The following is a 21,062-nucleotide window of genomic DNA, read 5'->3' as shown; positions in this document are numbered from 1 at the left end:
ACAAATTATAGGTAAAACAAGTATACATAAAATATGACAATTATGTACAAATATAGCGTATAAAGATTTGTTTGTTTTTTTTCATATTTTTGTTTATTAAAAAAAAACGTTCATTTTTTTTTTTAATTAATTAACATAAAATTCTACTTAATTAATCTAAAAATGTAACGAACACTAATTCTAATATTTTAGGAGGAACTTATCGTGAATGCTGCATAACAACACTCAATTATCTTAATATTCATTGTACTGACCGTTTATTACATAATATATATATATATATATATTTTAATCGGAAAAAATATTAAAAATATTAATTAAATAATGTCGATAAATTAAAAAATGTGTCAACGTTGATTTTTCAAATTTTGTTATTTTTTCTTTTTGGTATTACAATATAAGTACTCAACATTAATGTTATTTATCACGACTCAAAAAAATAAACAAGACTTATTAATTACGTATATATGTCGTTTTTCATTTTTACACTGTTTTACCTAGCATGTAAAAATAAATTAGAGGTAATCCTTGCCAGGCTTTGCAGAATAAATAATTTTTTATACAAAAATTCTTTTTACAAAAATAATAATAATAATAAAATTAAAAACGAAAAAACAAAATGGTTAATAAAATGAAGAATCTACCAGCACACGCACGCTTTTTCTATATAATATAATAAAATTGTATATAATATTAATATTATTGTTTATATATATATATATAAATAAAATCTCTCTGAACTGTACAATATTATGAAGAAATAGTGTCAAATAAATCATAACGATTTTCAATTTCGAAAAACATTATTTCTATAAATGTTTTTTTTTTTTTTTATATATATATTTTATATAATATATTCATATAGAAGGAATATCTATGATGTATGTACAAGAGAAAAAAAATAATTATAATTAATGAAACGGGCTGATAATCAATAATTTCCGCTTATGCACGAGCATAACACATGCATTATAATAATAACAATTATAATTAATGTTCTGCTGAACTATGTATACGGAAAACAGTTGATTAGCGGAGCCGATGAAATTGCACAATACATTTTTTTTATTTTTTTTTCGAAAATGAGTTTGCGGATTTTCTTAACCACAAAGATGGTAATTATAGTATTATTGTGTGTTCGAAAAAAAATATATATATAGTTTGTGTGAGAAAACAAGTAAACAAGTAGTGGCATGGACCGATCTCTAATTAAATATATAAACATTTTTTTTTTTTTTTGCTTTTACCTTATTACAATATATAAAGTCTAAACATATTTTAATATATATATATAATATTTACACATTTAAAGAATTTATTTATAATAATCGTTTATAATTACTTAATATACATGCATGTACTTGAGTCACGCGTTATTTTTCCTCTTATGATATTTTCTCTCTTACATAAAAAAAAAAAATTAAAACGTAAATAAATAAATTAAATAAAAAAACAAAAACAAAAGTATACGCAAATACCACCTTTGGTACGTTAGCATTTAAATTGTTACAATAGTATAATTAATATATAATATTATATTATCATTGTTATTTTCACCGCAATTCCACGTCCGATCGCGAGCACGATTCCCCGGGCCCCATTCCACGTCATTCAATACATACGAAAAAACTGAAATTATAATATTGTACCTATACGATATTGTACGTAGGTTTTTTTTGTTATTTAAATATTAACTGTGGCGGTGGCAGCGATTGTGCGGTATTCGTGTGATCGAAGGTCGCGGTCGAAACAACAAGTACCTATATTATAATAATGTATAATATTATATACGTACAGTGGTTATAAGTTACAACGACTGAATTCACTAACGACAGTAATAATGATTAGGAGTTCACACGCAAGACTATGTTATTATGACGGATGCTGTGATTGCGAAAATATAAAATCGCATCTCCGTCACCGTATCGGACGCGAATCGCGGTGCCAGTCTAATTCCTAATGGCACTATAAGTTGAATAAAAAATAAAAACAAACAAACAACAACTGGTCCTGGAATTTTAAACCGATATATATATATATACAAGTATAGATATATAGACATAATCACAAACACACAGGCACATATGCACACACATACACAAACAAACACTAACACACACATTATAATATACAACTTAATATGATACACAATATCTTTATAGGTATATAATATTATGTATCGTGTACAACACGTATGTTAAGATAAGGCAAGTATGTTAGATACACATTATTATTATTATCGAGAACGTGTTATTTGAGCTGGTTTTGAGATCCCGAGCGCGTTATCATCGACCGCGACGATACGCACATAACAAAATATTATCTTAAAAAATGATTACAATATAATATATGTTACTTATAGCGTACTTTTATTTTAATTATATATACATATCGTATATATTTATATTTGTGTGTGTTCATATGTGTACCCGCGTGAATAGCGAAAACTGCTTCGTGGTAAACCAACGAGCTTTATGTCGTTTTCTTTGGATACTTGAGAAAAAAAATTATTACGTATATCATTGCTATCGTTATTATTTGTTTGCTTAGAACTAAATAAAACTTAAACGAGGACTAAAAAAAAAAAACCTACGACATAATGACTTAGACACAATCTTAGAATAAGTTTCCTAAGCGAGGGAAAATTTTACACGTAATTATATTTTATAGTATTGCCGTCGTATGATAAAAATTGATAAAGGACGTTTTCCTGTTATCGAAAAATGAAAAAAAAAAATGATTTGAGATACGTTTTTACGCGTGTATATATATTATTATATACCCAGAACGAAATGTCAACATTTTTTTTTGTGTGTTATTTTGTTTTATTTTTTCAATATGCAATAAAAAGATTATTGTTTAAAAAAATATTATTGTTTGCCATTTAAACCCCGCTGTGTAATCGCATTAACAATATTGTTATAATATATGGTGGTGACCAATATATTATAATAATATATTATATTAAGCTATACTGCAGAGCGATTTAGTACATGATTATTATTATTATCATTTTTTGGAATTTATTTTTATAAAGTATGTATTATACGATAAATGCCAAAGTCCATCATCGTCCTGCACACGTCGCATCACTTCCGGACGACCGGTGATGGACAGGGCGCGCGCGTACTCGCTCACACTCAAACGCTAACACACACTCACAAACAGAAGTGCGCGCGCCCAACACTCAGCGACACACGTACGCGCACGTACGGCACTCGGAAAACTGTGGGCCTTTTCACCTTTACACACACGCGCGTACAAGTACAACAGTAACAATAATAAGAATAATAATAATAATAATAATAATAGTATTAATAATAATAATGACGAGAAGACGGTGCGTTATCACTGCGGCGATGTCTGCGGCGTGATATCACTACCGTCGCCTCCCTGGCCGTCGCCGCCTTTGGTCTTGTTCTCTTTTTTCCACTTCATCCGCCGGTTCTGGAACCATATCTTTATCTGCCGTTCGGTCAGGCACAGCGCGTGCGCTATTTCAATCCGCCGTCTTCGGGTCAGATACCGATTGAAGTGGAACTCCTTCTCCAGCTCCAGCGTCTGGTACCTGGTGTACGTCTGCCGGCCGCGTTTCCGCTCTGAAACATAACGTTTGCAATGACAACTACGATAAGTCGTGACGGCCTGATGCCACGCGAGCTTTACAGGATAGCCCATAACATATATGTATGCATTAATATCTATATTGTATACGTGTAGGAGACGGTTCTTTTATTTTAAGAAATAAAAAGTTCGATCATGATGATCTGTTATGAAATTAATTCTGTACACGAATTTTAATAGTTTACACCAACAAGGTTGACAAAACTTACTCATTATTTACTTATAAAAGTTGAATTTTTTCTATTATTATTTTTACATAAAAACAGTTTATTCAAAAATGTCTTTATAATAATAACAATCATTAAAAAAATATTAATTTTACATAAAAAAAAAATATTCATAAATATCTTGAGCAAAAATATTTTATGCTCATTTAAGACTTGCTTAATGTATTAAACGCACAGCTCTAGTTATAATAGTACAAATATAGTTTTAGGTATAATATAAAACGTGCAACGTACGGTAGTAAATCGTAATTTTTCTATTTAATTAAAATCATGCAAAGGGTATAACAAAGCACTCCCGCTGTATATAATAATACATAAATATAACTACCTATGTGTGTATTATTCCCACAGGCGTCCTGATGGGATTTCTACTGGTATGAAAATAGCATAATATGAATTTCAATAATTATGAATTATGACAATTCGTATTATTATATAAGCATATAGTATTATAATATGAATAGTAAGCGGCTAGTTTTTTTTGGTCGGTGGCAGCAGCAGCGTTGTTCGAGCGAATTAAACGTTTTTCTCGCGTTTTAACCCTTTTCCACTATTATCATCGCACATTAGACGGAGAAAGGCGTATGACACATACAAATAAACGTACGACTGACCTACATATACATATTATTATATGCAGTATACCTATACAGTATAAGATATTATAGACGACCTTACAACAATGGACGATTAGGTCCGGCACAGTAATAAGCCATTTTATTTTTGTATATGTATATATATATATATAGGTAAGTACGGTGGCGGTGGCAGCAGAGGGATCGATTAACCTCGTGAAAATTTCAACGAAAAAAAAAACTTTTATTGAGACTTTCTTTTCGCGCGCGCAACAAAGACCTTAACGAGTTTTTGATGTGGGGGAAGGAAATCGCCGTGAAGACGCATTTACGGCCACTGCAGCCGACCGATCAACCAAAGTCGTTACGATACACACACACAAACACACACATACATATATATTATATATGAACAGTCGGCCGCGAAGGGGAATAATGTCGACGGCTGTACACACCACGCGACCAATGAAAACGTTTTTAATTAATCGCTTTTCCTCTATATAGCATGCGTAACACTGAGCATTGTTGTGTTGTATTATATACGTATACAATATGTATGTGTATCTGACATCACGGAGGGTATTTCTTGTTCGTTCCTAGGTATAAAAACATATTATAATGTATGGTATATATTACCTATCATTCAAAGAACGAAAACGTTAAAATCAGTGCCATCTCTTATTGTTTACCACCCAAATTTAAACATTTATTATATTGAGAAATAAAATAATATATTTTATAAAAAACAACTGATTACGTGCAATCGTATAAAACTATAAAAAAAATCGACAGTATTCACAGTAAGGGTGTACACGTAAAAGCAGGATTTTGCGTTCTTCTAAAAAAATGTCTACTGCCACGATCTAGCAATCGAAATTACCTATAAATATATTATATCGTACCTACATGATTTGAATTTGACACTATGGTCAAACGATAGGCTGTATTGAATTGAAATACTACAAAATGTGCAGGTGGGTATCACACGTAGATATTATAGTTATATCAACGATATTTTCAGAACAGCGAAAGAGTTACGAATAGGAGGGGAAAAGCGTACAGAGCTAAGTTCGACGTGTTCGTCTTATACGAGTGACGAGTCTATATAATAATGCGCGACTCTGCATTTATTCGTTCTGTTTCCGGTTTCATAATAACGTTATACATGCATTAAGTATTAAGCGCGGAAGTCCGTTGAACCGTGTGCATGCTCAGACTGATCGCGCGGACTTAAGTATACTCGTATTTAATCCCATACACTCACGCATACGCGTGACGCCATTGCAGTACATAATGATACATTATACCTCTATACAATACTCGCGTCGTATATACAAGTGTGTGTGAGTAAGTATATATGTATGTATAAGGATTTCGTCGTGAGCAGCAGCGCGTCAAGAGGACACGTATTAATAGCGCACCCGCCCGCACGTGTATATATACACATACCTATATATATATATATATATACAATACACACACGCACACAAGTAGAGAGCCTTCCGACTTTGCCGCCGTCAGACTTAAAAACGGGGGATAGACTTAGATCCAAAAGGAGAACTACGGTGGGGTGGAAAGTGAGAGAGAGGATAATATTGCATCGTATTATAAAAAAGATTATTTGGACGGGCTAGACGTTTTCGTGCAGCCGTCGGCTATACACACACGTAGGGACCTGTAGTCCTTGGATGCGAGCATGTGTGTGTTTTTTGTGTAAGAGTGTATGCCGAAAACAAGAAAGTCGTGGGGTCACCGTCGGGAATGGGACCAGGCGGAACGGTAGAAGGTCGGATGGGCGACGCTGATGGAGGACCGGGGGTGGGCTGCACAGGAAGAGAGATGGTAGTAGGGTAGAGAGAGGAGAGACGTTGTGTGTCAAAAGTGACGAAGATTTATGGCGGCGGCGGGCAGGCCCCGTTTCGTTCAGCCTCCCGGGCAGCGCGCGCGGTTCGGCGGCGGCTGCGTGTTCCCATCGGGGACCGGTCGCCGCCGTTCGCGTGAGTAAGCATCCAAACCGTATTATATATATATATATATTTATAAAAAAAAAACATAGACTAAACCGGAGATGAAGTGAGAGAGAGTGAGGGAGAGGGACAGTGAGTGAAGGAAGGAAAGCCGGAGTAGAAATAATATTATATATATATAGGGAGAGATTTAACGAAAACGTAAAAGGCTCACGACGGCGGCAACTACCATGTGTGTGTCAAATGAAATAAAGCGGCGACCTCCTCCGGGGAGTAAGTGATAGAATAACGGGGTGGTGGTGGGAAGGGATGGTGAGAGAAAAAAGAGAAACGGCTTTAAAGGCGTATATAATATTATGTACATGACAGACGTACCAAGAGTAATTTGTAATTTTTTGCTACTCCCCCCCCCCTCAACGTGAACTTCTAACGACCACACTGTACTCGCATATAGCACTTAGGAAATTAGAAAATATATTGGCCCCAAAATCGCGATACGGATATAAAAGCATATTTTTTTATGAAACACAATATCCAAAATTAACAAACTTTTATTTAACATCTCTAATACATTATTATTATAATGACGGTGAAAATTGTAATAATAACGATCGCGTGTGTAAGACAACGTTCCGTTCGTTAGCGACGACGAAATCTCCGTGATTAATCATTCGACGTCCTGATCCATTCTATTTACTATACATATTGCGTTTATATACAACGCAAAGTTTTTAAATTGGTCATAAAATCTCATTGCGTGGGCGTTAAAATGACATTATAACAACGTCAATGACGTTTTTAGTACGAGATTTTTATACATAGTGCAGTAACAAGTTACCAGGACTTACACATGATATGATATGATGTAAATTTTAAGTTATTATATTGTTCACTTCATAACATACGTATTATATATATGGTTTGTTAGGTTTCAGTATGTACCCACAGTTATAAATTTATAAAATTAAATTTAAAAAAATAGACAATCTGAATCTCAGTAATAAATAATATTCTGTACTAATTAAGTAATATGGCACTATAATGGAATTTAATTAGAAAATTGTGTACTATATATTTTTAGGATACCCGATATCCATAAATATGTTTAGTATATTATATAAGCGTAATATTTGACAATCGTTTAAGTAGGTACGCTATCTTTAGCTACTATTTAAATCTAGAATTAAATAACCATTATGCGCGCGTGGATATTATATTCACATTAATATTCTCACGGTCACGGAAATTTGTATAATATCCCACTATGTATTATGTATACGCGTGTTAAACGACTCGAGTAAAATATGTTAATCGGTTTCAATGAAAACCGTTTTAACTGACATAAAACTATTTGTTTGTAAACCCGAATCTTCGAGACTTGGCATTACACGCGCGTAATCCTCTGCTTAAACCTTTATTAACTGCAGCGGTGTTATAAATTCATTTAAACGATTAATTATATTACGGGCGTAGTTTACGAGTTCATAATAATGGCTGTGAAGAGTGTAGCGGGCGGGGCGCGCGGCTATTATTATTATTATTATAAAACACACTTCGCCATAACTGGAGTTTGAAATGAAGGATTAAAATGTCAAAAATGAAATTTTTTTAAATTTTAACAAAATAGGCATGCGTTATATTATATTAAGATGATATTTTACGGGTTCCAATTTTGATGTGGATTGGATAACGCAACATTTTCAGTAAGTGGACAAAGGAAAGCAGCACAAAATATTGTCGCATAGGTTTGTTATACATAACCTGCAGATAACAAGGCACTATTCATCGTTTCTCTAAACATGGGTTGGTTAGCTATAAGGAGAGATCGTTTAAAGGAAACTAGAGGAAATTTATGGCTAACCGGAAAAAACGCTGGCACGGCCTCGAGGGAGTAGTAAATCTGAGCGTAAAGTTTCAGGCAGTATCGCTTAAGACGCGCACTAGGTGAAAAATATAGAAAAAAAAATCGTATCATCGTTGAAGATATGTACCTACATATTATACACGCTCGAGAGACCGATGGGATACGTAATAATATCTTATAAAGTTATACAAAAGTTATAATGATATGGAAAATCATTTCTTTTTTCTCGGATCTATTTATACTGCAGTGTTTGATCATATATAATATATAGGACACAGTCAAAAAATCTATATGTAGGTAAATATTTATAAGATTTTATAGAGAAAAAAAAATATTTAAAAAAAATTAATCAACGACTTCAAGAACAGAACGATGACGTGATTAGTACATTTTAACTATATTTTAACTGATTAAATTACGGAGGTGCTATTGTAGAATACTTTTTGATCGAAAAAATATGTGTGTACTTAAATTTGAAAACATTTATCGACTACGGTATTTTGAACGAAGTTATCGTTGTCAAGTAAACATCTGCAAGGTCTAACGGAAATCAGCATTATAAATATTATAAATAATTAGAGCCTAGAGGTGTATAATATATAGATCACACCTGCACAACTTTTATTCAAGTCACCTAGTCGACTCGAAGGACTTGTATAGTGAAATTGTTTTTTAAAAATATTATCCTATATATTACGTAGTACATAGGCGATGCGATGAATGTGTATATTATGACAAAAACAAAGTACGGGTGGGAAAAAAAACGTGTCGTATTTTTAGACAGCAGTGTTGCGTGTGGTTTTAATTCGGTAAAAGATTGTTTGCGTGTACCCGGCGGCGTGTAGTCCGTCTGTCGGAGAACCGAGGCAAATATTAATTACGACGCGCGTATTGCATATACACGTATACGGGCGGCGTTCGGTCGCGGAGAGCGCACAAAGTTAATTAACTCGAAGAACCCGCCGCCGACGCCAACCACCCTCATGGCGGCGAACCCAAAATGACGGATTGTTCCCTCCGCGGCCCGCTCCGTCCATCACTACACCATTTCACCGTCACGTCGAGTCCGACACACAGCACAGCGCTGCCGACATAGCCGCAGACGCGGGCCACCGACCATTTTGAAAAGGAATATACCTACCGGTGTACGGACACTACCCCAGCACCCAATAAGTTCAAAAGCGTGTGGTTAAAATTAGATAAGTTTTGTTTAAGACTCTATTATTAGCACTCGTTTCCCCTAGCAGGCAAAAAATATATAATATAAAGGTATCGTCTTGATATGTGTAGGACGTAAGAAGGTATATAAAGCATACACATAACCGTCGAATTTCAATTATGGTTTTTTGACTTTCCTATCTCAGGATAATACTGTGCAATATTAGCAAGGTTAGTGTGCAGTTATAACTCGCGAGCTTATTAATAAGACAGATCAAGTTTACATCTGTGCAGCTACATCCAACGGTTTATGACCAACGATATTTTGGAATCGTTTCTCCTGAATTGGAAATCTTTTGAAAGTGAAAGTATAATATGAAACAAAAATTAATTCTGCGATAAAAATCGATACGAGTTTAGAAGTCAGCTGCAGCAGATTAAGCTTTTGAAAAATAATCGGTGACTGAACAGAGGATGATAACCGTGACCAACAACCAATATTATACAATATTGTGGGTATATATAATTTTAAATGTTGATGTATTCAATCACTCGCAAAAATTGCATTCAAAAACAGTATAGGTATCTAAAGTTTGATTTTGAAATTTCGCGTTAAGTGTTCGACGAAGCGAATACATAACAATATTATAATATACAATTCCTATCATACGCACGCATAACATATACATATTATACGTATATGTTGAATCGGATTATTATAGATTTACATATTTTTTTATGTGAGAGAAAATCACTAAGAGCGCGTCCTTTCGGGTTTGTCGCTATACAGCGCCTGTACCGAGCCCCAGTTATATATATACATATGTAATTCTGACGACCGTGACGTCGGCACAATCTGTAGATCTGTAGATTGGGATAAACGCGCGCACACATATATATACGCCGTAAGAGCACATATATAGTATAATATATTTTATGAATTATGGCCCAATCCCCCCCCCATTCCATCACCGGTCCGCCATATTATCACGATGCACACGGTCATGCCGACTATATCCTCTTCTCGTATCTTCGTCGTCGGTTGTATATATATAATAACATTATATACATACATACGACGACGACGACGAAGACGACAATGACGACATCATCGTAATCTGTACACCAGCTGAGCCAAGATACCCGCGCGTGAGACTCGTATTATGTGTACGAATGACAGTTACGTAGCTGTGTGTAGTAGTCGAACAATATAACAATAAGAGAGACGTACGTATTACTGTGTTATATCTATCGTTAAGTCGTGGGAACTCCGTCGACTTCGCGGGAGGCTGAGCGAATCGGTCAAAACGAGCATCGCGCGCAAGACGAAATTAATACCAAAACACTGATTTGTTAACGCGAAACGTCTATTAGTAATGCGATGTAACTAGCAAAAATGATCGACAAGAATACGTAAACCGATAAAATGATTGAGCGTTTGACATATTTTGCTACGTTTACATGTTTTAGTAGCAGTTAAATATAAATATAGTAAATCAGGTGTATTTATATAACAACTGCAACTACTGCAATATATTAAAACAACGATTTCCTCTGCTTTTATGCTGTTAGTATACAGTTGGTATATTTATTATTGTGCAAAATTCAAATCTCTTGTAATTATTCAGGTCAAATTTTTTTGAAAACTAATTATTTGTATGCGCCGCTGACAAAGAATGGTCGCTTTGAAAATGTAAAATGTGAGCAAAATGAGACGGAGCATCAAGACGAAAAAAATTATATGCTTTTTAGTACGATTAAGAGAGTACGTTATATTATATATAGGTACACCTACGTTTGCCAAAAAAAAAAAACAAAATTATAAAAACGTTTGTTGGTCTGACGAGAGCGGCAGTGACCCTCCGGACTGCGGTGGACGTGGCGTACCGCACCTTAAAGTTTCGCCCCGCGTAACTTTGACGGATCGCTCGACATGCGTTTCTTTTGATGTATTTTACTAAGCGAAACAATAAATGGGGGAACAAAAAATTAGGAATTTAAAGAGATTAATCACAACGCCGTCGCTCAAAATATTATTATAAACTTTGCACCCACTATTGCGTAGAAAATACGTATACCTCACCTAATGCAATGTACCTATACATGGTATGAGTTGATAATTTACAAAAGGTATTATTTAACCTAACCTAGGTATTACGGGCGATGTAGAAATAAATAAATCAGTTAATGCAAAGTTCCTGATATAAAAATTAAAAACTAGACGTTGGTGTACATCGTCAACTATTTACAACCTATTTTTTATATAGAATTAAAAAAAATAAATAACAACTTATTGGTTGACTTTTACGTCCCATAAGCATATCGAGATCCTAAACGTGCAGTTAAAATGTTAAATAATTTAAATATATTATTAGGAGTTTCATAATAATGTTAGTATAATATACGAGTACCTAAGTATAATTAAAGCCTTTACTATAATTTAATAAAACATGCAAAACTTAAGAAGAAAAAAATTAAGTTTCAGATCTAAAAATGGTAAGTTTTTAAATTTACAACTTTCAATCCTAACCATATCGATGATTAATATACATCTGTCGCGAAAGAATACTATATTATTATAATGACTGTCTATTTAGTATATTGAAACGTATGTAAATATGTTCGACATTGTCATATAATGAAATCGGCTAAAGTGCATTTGCATTTAATATTGTTTTTATACAATATTGTACAATCTCAGTGCATTATAACGTTTAATGGCTTAAGAATAAGTTTAAACTACTTCAGTAATTACCCTATGTATATGCAACAGGTAAAAGTATATCATGCTTATGATTATACTATACAAATATTAATACTAAATAAAGCAAAAAGAACCATTTAGTGTACTATTAAAAACTGTAACAGAGCAAAGAATTCAAATTTTAAACCATTTAATGTATTTTATATATTATTCATAGCTGATGAGACGAAAAATAAAGAGAATAATGAGTATAAAGCGTGTAGAATATAATATGTACGATAGAAAAGAAAGAAGAGATAAGAGTAGTAAAAAAAAAAAAAAAAATAATTGCCACGTAAAGTTGCTACAAATGTATAAATATTACCAAAATACCGCAAATGCATCCGTACCTGAGTCTGGACCTGCAAAAATTACCGTAATCATGTAAAATAAAATAAAAAAGAAACAAATGATAAAAATAAATAATGATAGTAGTAAACATTGTCTCTGACTAATAGCTATTATAATGGAACATATCATAAAACGTAATGGTGTTTAATTGTGTTGTTTACCGGGAACTGTTGTTTTCGCGTTTCGTATTTGCATATAAGACATTTAACTGTCTAATAATTACGTAGTGAATGTTTATTATAACAATATTAGGCGCTTTGTTGGACAAAAATGCATTCGTTTCGAACGAGCACGTGTCGGTTTAGACTATGTTCCCAATACTTGATAATTAAACAAAAATGTATAGTATGATAGAGCCGAGTTTCGACGCACTACGGCAGAGAGGGAGATCAATTGAGACCAATATAATATTATATAGAGATAGCGGGGGCGGTGGAGTCGTGGCGACATTCCACAGTTAGTATCTCATGCGCCTTCGAATCTAAATATCAAAACTTCTCCGCGACTGATATTATCTCCGATGAAACGAATGTAATCGTAGCGAACCAATAACCTTACACGAAAACACCATAGACGACCGAAACCCGAAATCAGGGATAATATAATATGTAACTAGGTATATAGGTATAACAGGTATATGATTCTTAATTCGAAACATCGTATAGTGCTCGAGAAGAGTGAATGAAGAGGGATGGTGTAATCATGATGATGATAACAATAAATGCGCACTTTTAAACGGGTTTGGGGTAAGTGGAGGACTTGTGTTTACAGGCGGGGGATAGCAGTAGTAGGGGAAGAGGTAAAACAGCCACTTGTTGAGCCGTAATTTATGATTGTACGCGCCGTCACATTGTAATATATATATAACATATATACCAGCAGTTATCACGGCCACACCACACGTTTGTAGACATTTAGAAACTTTTACGCTAAAATATTAATGAACAGTTTTTATACTGCGGATATTGAAAAATATTATAATGAGTTATCTGTATGCATTAAAAAATGTACATAGGATCAAATATGTATCAATTATAAAAATAAACATAAATTATAATTTAACCATCATAATTATGATTTTATCAATATTTTGTTAATCAATATTTCATAATAATTTCGTTAATTTAATTTTCGTCATTAATGACATTACTATGATAAATAAATAAGAAACAGATTTATTTTAATTATTATCTACGATTTTAAATGGTATATCGTTACCATGCGAAAACGGGCTGCTCAAATTTACGCGAACTGGGTTACGTTTCGATAAAACGTGTATTGTAATTTAGTGCCTTGACCCACCTCCGAGTCTGGATGACAAATTTTGCTGCTATACGTTGAGTATATATATACATATATATTTATGTGTACGCGCGTCCGGTGGAGGTGCAGCGCGTTTTTTCATCGGCCAAGAAAAGGAATTCCGGATCGTTGGCTCCTTTTGGTTTTTCGTTTGCCTTCTCTACACGCATCAACGGGTCACCCCCAATGGTTTTTCGTGTGTGCGACTGCTGGGCGCGGGCGCGCGTCCGCTTACCGGCGGCGACAACCGTCGTAGGGAAGCAATACATTTCACGGTACATTAATCGAACCTACTGTGCGACATTACCAACAGGAAGAGAACGGAAAAAAAATCTCGTACAACGAAAAACGTCCAACCACCACCCATCTTAACCTAACCACCCGCCACAGATATTTCTGGGGCGGAAAATTTCTCCAAAAAAAATCTATTTTTTTTGTATAAAATATGATGAATGTCGAAATTACGTCCCAAGATAACACTAGAGTATAAACTTAGATATGAGTACATTCACATAGATAAATTTCGATAAATACTTAGATAAAAGACACATTCGAAATCGTAGATATGTTACGTAGGTACTGATATGTAATACCAGACATAATAATAGGTAGGTTTGAAGTATATTATATAATAATATCAGAAACAAATCTTCTATCGAAAACATATTTTGTCGACTGGAACACCGATGTGACCACATGTTGATAATAATTCTCAGAAATCGACAAAACGTGTACACTGTACCAAAAAATTCAAAAAGAATATAAAAGAATAAAGTATTGTAAAAAATGAATGTCGTGTAAGTATCTTACGGAGGCGGTGGCGGTCGAATAAAAACGAGACTGCCCGCAAAGTAGCTAGTGCGTCGCGAGATAAAGTGATTTGATTGATTTCAGAGTGCAGGTATATACTATATGCATGCCCATGCACACCTTCGTGTACGATATGCGACCTGTTGTGAAACAGCGGCACTTATACGATAGAGATGTAAAAAGAATCGAAAAAAAAAACCGTTTGTCGATACGTAACGAATGACCATTGTGATCGAGATCGGACGTCGTAATTTTTTTTTTCAAATATGATTTATGCAGGAGACAAGCCGACAAAAAGATTACACCTGGGCGAAGACCCCCGGTGACGATGGTTACTGTACTATACCAACTATAACACGCGAACGATGGCAAACCAGCGAGTGGATATCTACGATATCACCGTGCGCGTGTGCGTTTCTAAAAACACGATAACGAAGTTCGGTACAAGGAAACGTGGCCTATACGTACAACGCCATGCTTCTGTTATAATTACCTACATATTATTATTATTATTTAATATTGTGGCGATACAAAACGCATGCCAAACTAAAAAAAAAAAAAAAAACAAAAACATAACAATCAAAAACAAAATAAAACAATTCTATATTATTGATATTATAATATGATAGCGTAAAATATTAGAAACAGGCACATTCCACAAAACGATTCAAGTCTAAGTCAGGATGTTCACGATATTATTTGGTTATTGTGTACAATATTGTATTTATATAGTACAAACGCGTAAATCGGATATGGATATCGTGTGAGTTAGTGATTATGTTACGCACTCGGAGAAACGGCTAGAAACAAGTATATACCTGCGCTGTCGTGTCATTGTCCGTCGAACTGGGTTATCGAAACGATACGTGTTGTCAAGTCAAGGACCTATGTGGTGGGACTAGTATAGGGAGGGAGGGGGTGTAATTTGTATTATGATAATAATAGCTGCTGGCTGGAGAAATGAAAAATATACACAAATATCGAGCACCTCGATCGTACTTACCGAATTGGCTACGCATCCACGGGTACAGTGGACTCGGCAACGAGTTGTTGTTGACCGCCTGTTGATTCTGAGCGGTGGGCGTCTGCAACGGGGGCGTCTGCTGGTGCGGGTTGACCACCACCTGATTGTGGTGTCCGGGCGCCGGCGGGACGACGGACTGCTGCTGTTGCTGCTGGTGGTGGTGCGGACTCAGGTTGCTGAAGTACGCCTGCTGTTGCTGCTGCTGTTGGTGGTGCGACTGTGGCGGCGGTGCCGAATGGTGGTGCTGTTGCTGCTGCTGCTGCTGCTGGTGATGGTGGTGACCGGCGGCCGTCATCTGCTGCTGGTGGTGGTTGGTCATGTCGACCATGTCGGTGGGGCTGCCCGGCTCGACCAGACCGTTGGCCACCGACGCCTGGAGCTTGCAAGTGGCGTACACGACGGGCGTGTGGCCGTTCATGGTCATCTGGCCCATGCCGCCGCCACCGCCCCCGCCGCCGCCGCCGCCGCCGACCAGGCCGCCGCCGATGGGCGACTCGGGCCTGCTGTAGCCGTCCATGGACGACTGATGGTGGTTGCTGTAGTAGCCGGCCACCGCGGCCGCCTGCCGGATCTCCATCCGGTCGTAGGGCGGGAACCGCGGGTACGGCATGCCCTGGGGCGGCTGTCCGCCGACCGTGGGCCCGACGTAGTGGTGCGGCGGTATGCCCTGCCGGGCGGTCGGGTCGCACGGCGCGTTGTCCACGTAGTGCTGCTGGCCGTGGTGGTGGTGGTCCATGACCACGCCGCCTCCGCCGCCGCCGCCGCCGCCGATTCCGCCGACGCCGCCGAGCACGCTGCCTCCGCCGCTGCCGCCTCCGACGAGACCGCCCCCGCTGCCGCCGCCTCCGCCGTTCCGCATGTCGGACGGCATGTACGAGTTGGCAAAGTACGAGCTCATGTTCAACAGGTCGCCGCAATTGCCCTCCACTTTGCCGGCCGCTGACACTGGACCGCGGTCGCGAAAATGTGCGGTGTACGATGTACCGTGATTACACACCGGTGCGGTGTAGTTGCGCTGGACTGCCGTGTGGCGCGGCTCCTAGTGGCCACCGACGAGTGCAACGTCTCGGCACGCCGTCATCGTCGCCGTCAGTCTGATAGCGGTGCTGTTGCTGGTGCCGACAGTAACGATAACGATGGTCGTCCCGTTGGTGACAACTGCGCGAACGTCCCACTACGGTCAACGGTGGACGGGTCGTCCGGTGGATAGCGACCGATTCGCCGACTGTGTCGCTGCTCCAACCGCGGTCGCGGTTTTTCCGGTACCTGTACGGTTGACGGTTCTGTCGCTGCTGCTGCTGCTGGCGTTGGATGTTCTGATTTCGCTGGTGCTGGTGACGGTCGTCGCGATCACTTGGTCGGGCACGCGAAATCCGCCCCTGAAACACACAAAATCAAACGCACACAGGTCAATCGATCGTTCGCACACGTGTGTGAGGAACTGCGCTGCAGCACAGAAATACATGATATTATTGTTGTGTGTAGTTACACGCCGGATTTCGGACGGCCATTCGACGCGAATATCTCTTTCCTTCCTCCCCCCCAAAAACCCGGAACGGGTTGCCCCCACCAGATTTCGCCCGACTATATACGCGTCATGTGTGCAGATATTACCTATACATCGTACAAGCCTTTGTGCTCATATTTGTTTTGCGAATTTCCGCACTCCACCGCAACGGCCGCGGGACGTCGAGCACCGTCAATAGATGACAAATACGTCCATCGCCGGGTCACAATGGGCTCGTGCGCCAACCACCACCACCCCGTCCAAACGCACCCCGAACACCGGTTCGTATGCTACATAAAGTATAAATCGCGTACCTATACGGATTGCGTAGGCATTATTATATTTTACACTGTGCACGGTATATACGTGGTGCGGCGACGACAATGCAGGCCGGAGCAGCTGTCCCGCGCCGGCTGCATACACTTTGCACGCGAATAAACTGCATATTTCACGCCCGACGACAAGTTGCCGGTTCGTCAACGCGAACCAACCAGATGATCCATTGGTGTGCATTATAATATTAGTTCACGATGCGATGAGCATTAAAAAAGGGCCCCCGTCACTTTTGTTATTTATTATGCGCTTATCGCGTCGGGCATTTCCGAATGAAATGCGTGTATGGAGATTTGTACCCGCCGTCGACTAGACCCTCCTACAATCCGGTACTATATTATATTATTATATTACGTCGTATAGTACTCAAAGACTTCAATGTTTGTGTTAAAGTACCTTGATACTTATATAATATGTGTGTATATGGTTTTGTTGCCCCTCGGTTGTTCTATTGTTTCCTTTTTATATATATTCGACGTGTTTTTAAAAGATTAATATATTTTTCTTGTCATTAATGAGTTGTGTACACTATACGTCTAATGCAATCTTTATCCACAACAGCTCAATTAATAGGACCGTAATGGTCTTGGTCATGTTATTTATATTACCACTGAAGTGTACACAAACCACGCTCGTTATCGTACTACTAGCAAATACAAAAGTCGACAAAAAAAAAAAAATACGAATTTCAATAAATTATAATTAAATTTGTCGTAATAAAAAGTGTAAAGCTTTAAATACACAAGACAATAATTGACAATCTGGATTGCGAGATTATATCACTTTAAAAGGATATATATAGGTATAATAACAATTAACAGTGTGCAGTGCATTCCAAATATAAGAATAATATGTGATACGAACGTTTAATCCGGATGGTCTTTGAACTTTATTATCGTGACCGGCTTGAGATTCACATATATACATTTATATTAGTGATGATCAAATTTGGTCTTGGTCTTGCGGTCTCGCAAGACTCTTGCTGCAATACCAATACCAAGATCAAGACCAAGACGGTACTGGTCTAGCAAGACCAAGACCAAGATTAGGCTTACAAGAACAAGACCAAACCAATACCGAAGCTGCAAGACCAAGACCAAAACAAGACCATCACTGCAAGACTCTTGCAGTCTTGCAAATTTTTTTTTTCCCCGAAAACATTAGTTATCTACTATCTAAATTTCATTAACTATAACGAAAATAATAAGAAATAATTTGTATTGTTATAAAATTTGATCAATATTCAAAGAAATGTCGAATTATTGAAAAAATGATTAGAAATAATTGGAATTAATATGTCAAAATAACATAATATAGTTGATACTTATTTCATACTTTTTAATTACTGAAAAATGTTTTTTTTTCCCAAAATCAATGAAAACGTCGAAAGTTGTCTTGCTCATAGAATAATTTATGACTTATATGTATATCCATAATACACCTTTACTTTGAATCGAATGTACTAATAATTGCTGGAAGTCATTACGGACTATGGTAGATAGGTATCATTTTGATATTTTAGTTCGTAGTTTGTGTGATTTTTCCGTACTAGACATTAGTAATTAGTAATTATCTATTGATATTTATTATAAATGTAATAGGAACTTATAAAGTTAATTATGCTGGTAAATTGATTCATCAAATACAAATACAAATAAAATAGTATAAACATAATATTTTAAAATGCAAAGTTTTAAACTAGTACCTATAACAAAAATTAAATTGTTTGATTGTTTTATATTATCAATAAACTATATAATATATTGGACTTAACTACTTCAATAAAAAACCTAAACAGCTATAACAGGTAGATATTTAGTTTTTTTTTTATATTTTGTGAAAATAGCAAGAGTCTTGCAAGAGTCTTGCACAAGACCTAGACCAAGACCAAGACTGAGTTTGCAATACCAAGACCAAGACCAAGATTAAGGTGGTTACCCAAGACCAAGACCAATACCGGGTCCGCAAGACCAAGACCAAGACCAAGATTTTGAAAGTCTTGGTCTTGGTCTTGTTTTGATCATCACTAATTTATATATAGGTCAAAAGTTCCATGAAAAATCAACTGCCGTAGGATCGTGTAGCCACGTTGTTTTCATACATAATAGGACAACGCGCGGAAGCATTTACGATTAAAATATTGTTATACAGTTGATCAGTTTTGACCAGTATATAATTTGATTGACATATTATAGCCGTAAGGATTTAAGACTCAAATTCGGTGTAGTTTGACATGCAAATATTTTAAAACAATAATTACTATACTATGCGGACGCCACTGCAATGTGTTTGCTATACGTGACGACGGTGCGGGAGATGTCCAATAGTGGAATTTATATTTTGCAGGCAAGCAACCAACGACGTCGGAAAAATCGTTTAACGACCCATGAGCGTCCGATAATGTTCATGAAATATCGCGTTTATCGAATTCAATAGCGTTCGTCGCGAAATTACTGGACGGCACTCGTGACGACAACGTTGCACGACACCATCCCGAGTCGTCGGGACATCGAAAACTAAATTTTTTTTTTGTTTGTTTTTACCTAGAAAACGCGAACACGGCTATAATGGCGGACAGGGTCGGTTTCGGCACATTATACTAGTCCTTCGGATATGATTAGCGGTTCGTTATTTCCTCATAAACACGTGTATAATATATAATATACAAGGGACGTCCTGTGCGCCTATTTCTAACAATTATATAATATTATATATATTGCAGTAAACGCCACAACACGCACACATATGGTGAAAATAAGGGCACACAGGAAGACGGATCGAATTTCACTAAGCTGGCTTATTCTGACTCGCCAGCGCAGCATAGCTAGGCCGTGTTTTGTCGTTTTCCGATCGGTCTTGGATAACAATCGTATGGTCCATCATAATATCTTATCTCAGACACTCCATAACGATGATAATACAAACAATGTGTCAACGCGCAGACGTCATCGGTGGTAAACATAATAATATAATTATATTATATTATAGCAATCGTAATAGGTACATAATAACAGACGTATGGTATGGTATGCGTGGGTGGGTATATAAACCACGGTTGGAATGCGGTAAAAGCATTTGAAAACGGAGGGGGTACGCGACCTTTAGCTGCTGGTCTAAATGCTAAGTGCAGTATTTAATGACTTCCAACTAATTGCAGGTGCACCGTGCATGTCGTATTTACAATACGATTCACCTACACAATGCACATACCTACGTATTTTAGACTCGACAACAAATCGTGACTTTGATAGTCACAATTAAAAAAATAAAAATAAAATAAAACGGCGTTATAACACGGTTAACCATCAAAAACGATATCGTATAATATTTCGACGGGACGACGGAGGAGGAAGATCCCAAGGGCTTAATTTCCGCATCTTTTGTGCGGCCGCACGCCTGTCCGTCGTCATCCCCGAGCATTTAGGGGTTGAAAGCGGACGCGAAAGGGTTGACCGGTTTGCACAGTGCGTCATGAATAAACGAAACATAAATTCATCAGACGACGGCGGTGTTCCGCAGCAGTTTAAAGCCCGGCGGGACCCAAATTAATATGCAAAACTCGATGAATAGGTATAGT

General features: G+C 37.1%; 1 protein-coding gene across 18 annotated transcripts in view; it reads right to left on the bottom strand.

The window, feature by feature from the left end:
• Positions 1-353: 353 nt before the first annotated feature.
• The window catches only part of LOC114129106 (homeotic protein antennapedia-like), a 183,471-nt gene continuing 162,762 nt past the window's right edge, over positions 354-21,062 (bottom strand). For 15 of the 18 annotated variants that reach the window (XM_050197159.1, XM_050197156.1, XM_050197161.1 and 12 more), the window contains 3 exons: positions 15,625-17,024; positions 12,509-12,520; positions 354-3,599 (listed from right to left, as the gene is read on the bottom strand). In XM_050197159.1, coding sequence (XP_050053116.1) covers positions 3,349-3,599; positions 12,509-12,520; positions 15,625-16,543 — 1,182 coding nt within the window. In that variant the 5' untranslated portion in view covers positions 16,544-17,024 and the 3' untranslated portion in view covers positions 354-3,348. Of the gene's footprint in view, positions 3,600-12,483; positions 12,521-15,624; positions 17,025-19,745; positions 20,027-21,062 lie in introns of those variants that run through there. The other 3 variants (XM_050197172.1, XM_050197174.1, XM_050197173.1) reach the window with 3 other exon arrangements.

Source organism: Aphis gossypii, chromosome 1, assembly GCF_020184175.1.
Source record: "Aphis gossypii isolate Hap1 chromosome 1, ASM2018417v2, whole genome shotgun sequence".
Classification (NCBI taxonomy): domain Eukaryota; kingdom Metazoa; phylum Arthropoda; class Insecta; order Hemiptera; family Aphididae; genus Aphis; species Aphis gossypii.
This window is presented reverse-complemented; position numbering and strand designations above follow the sequence as displayed.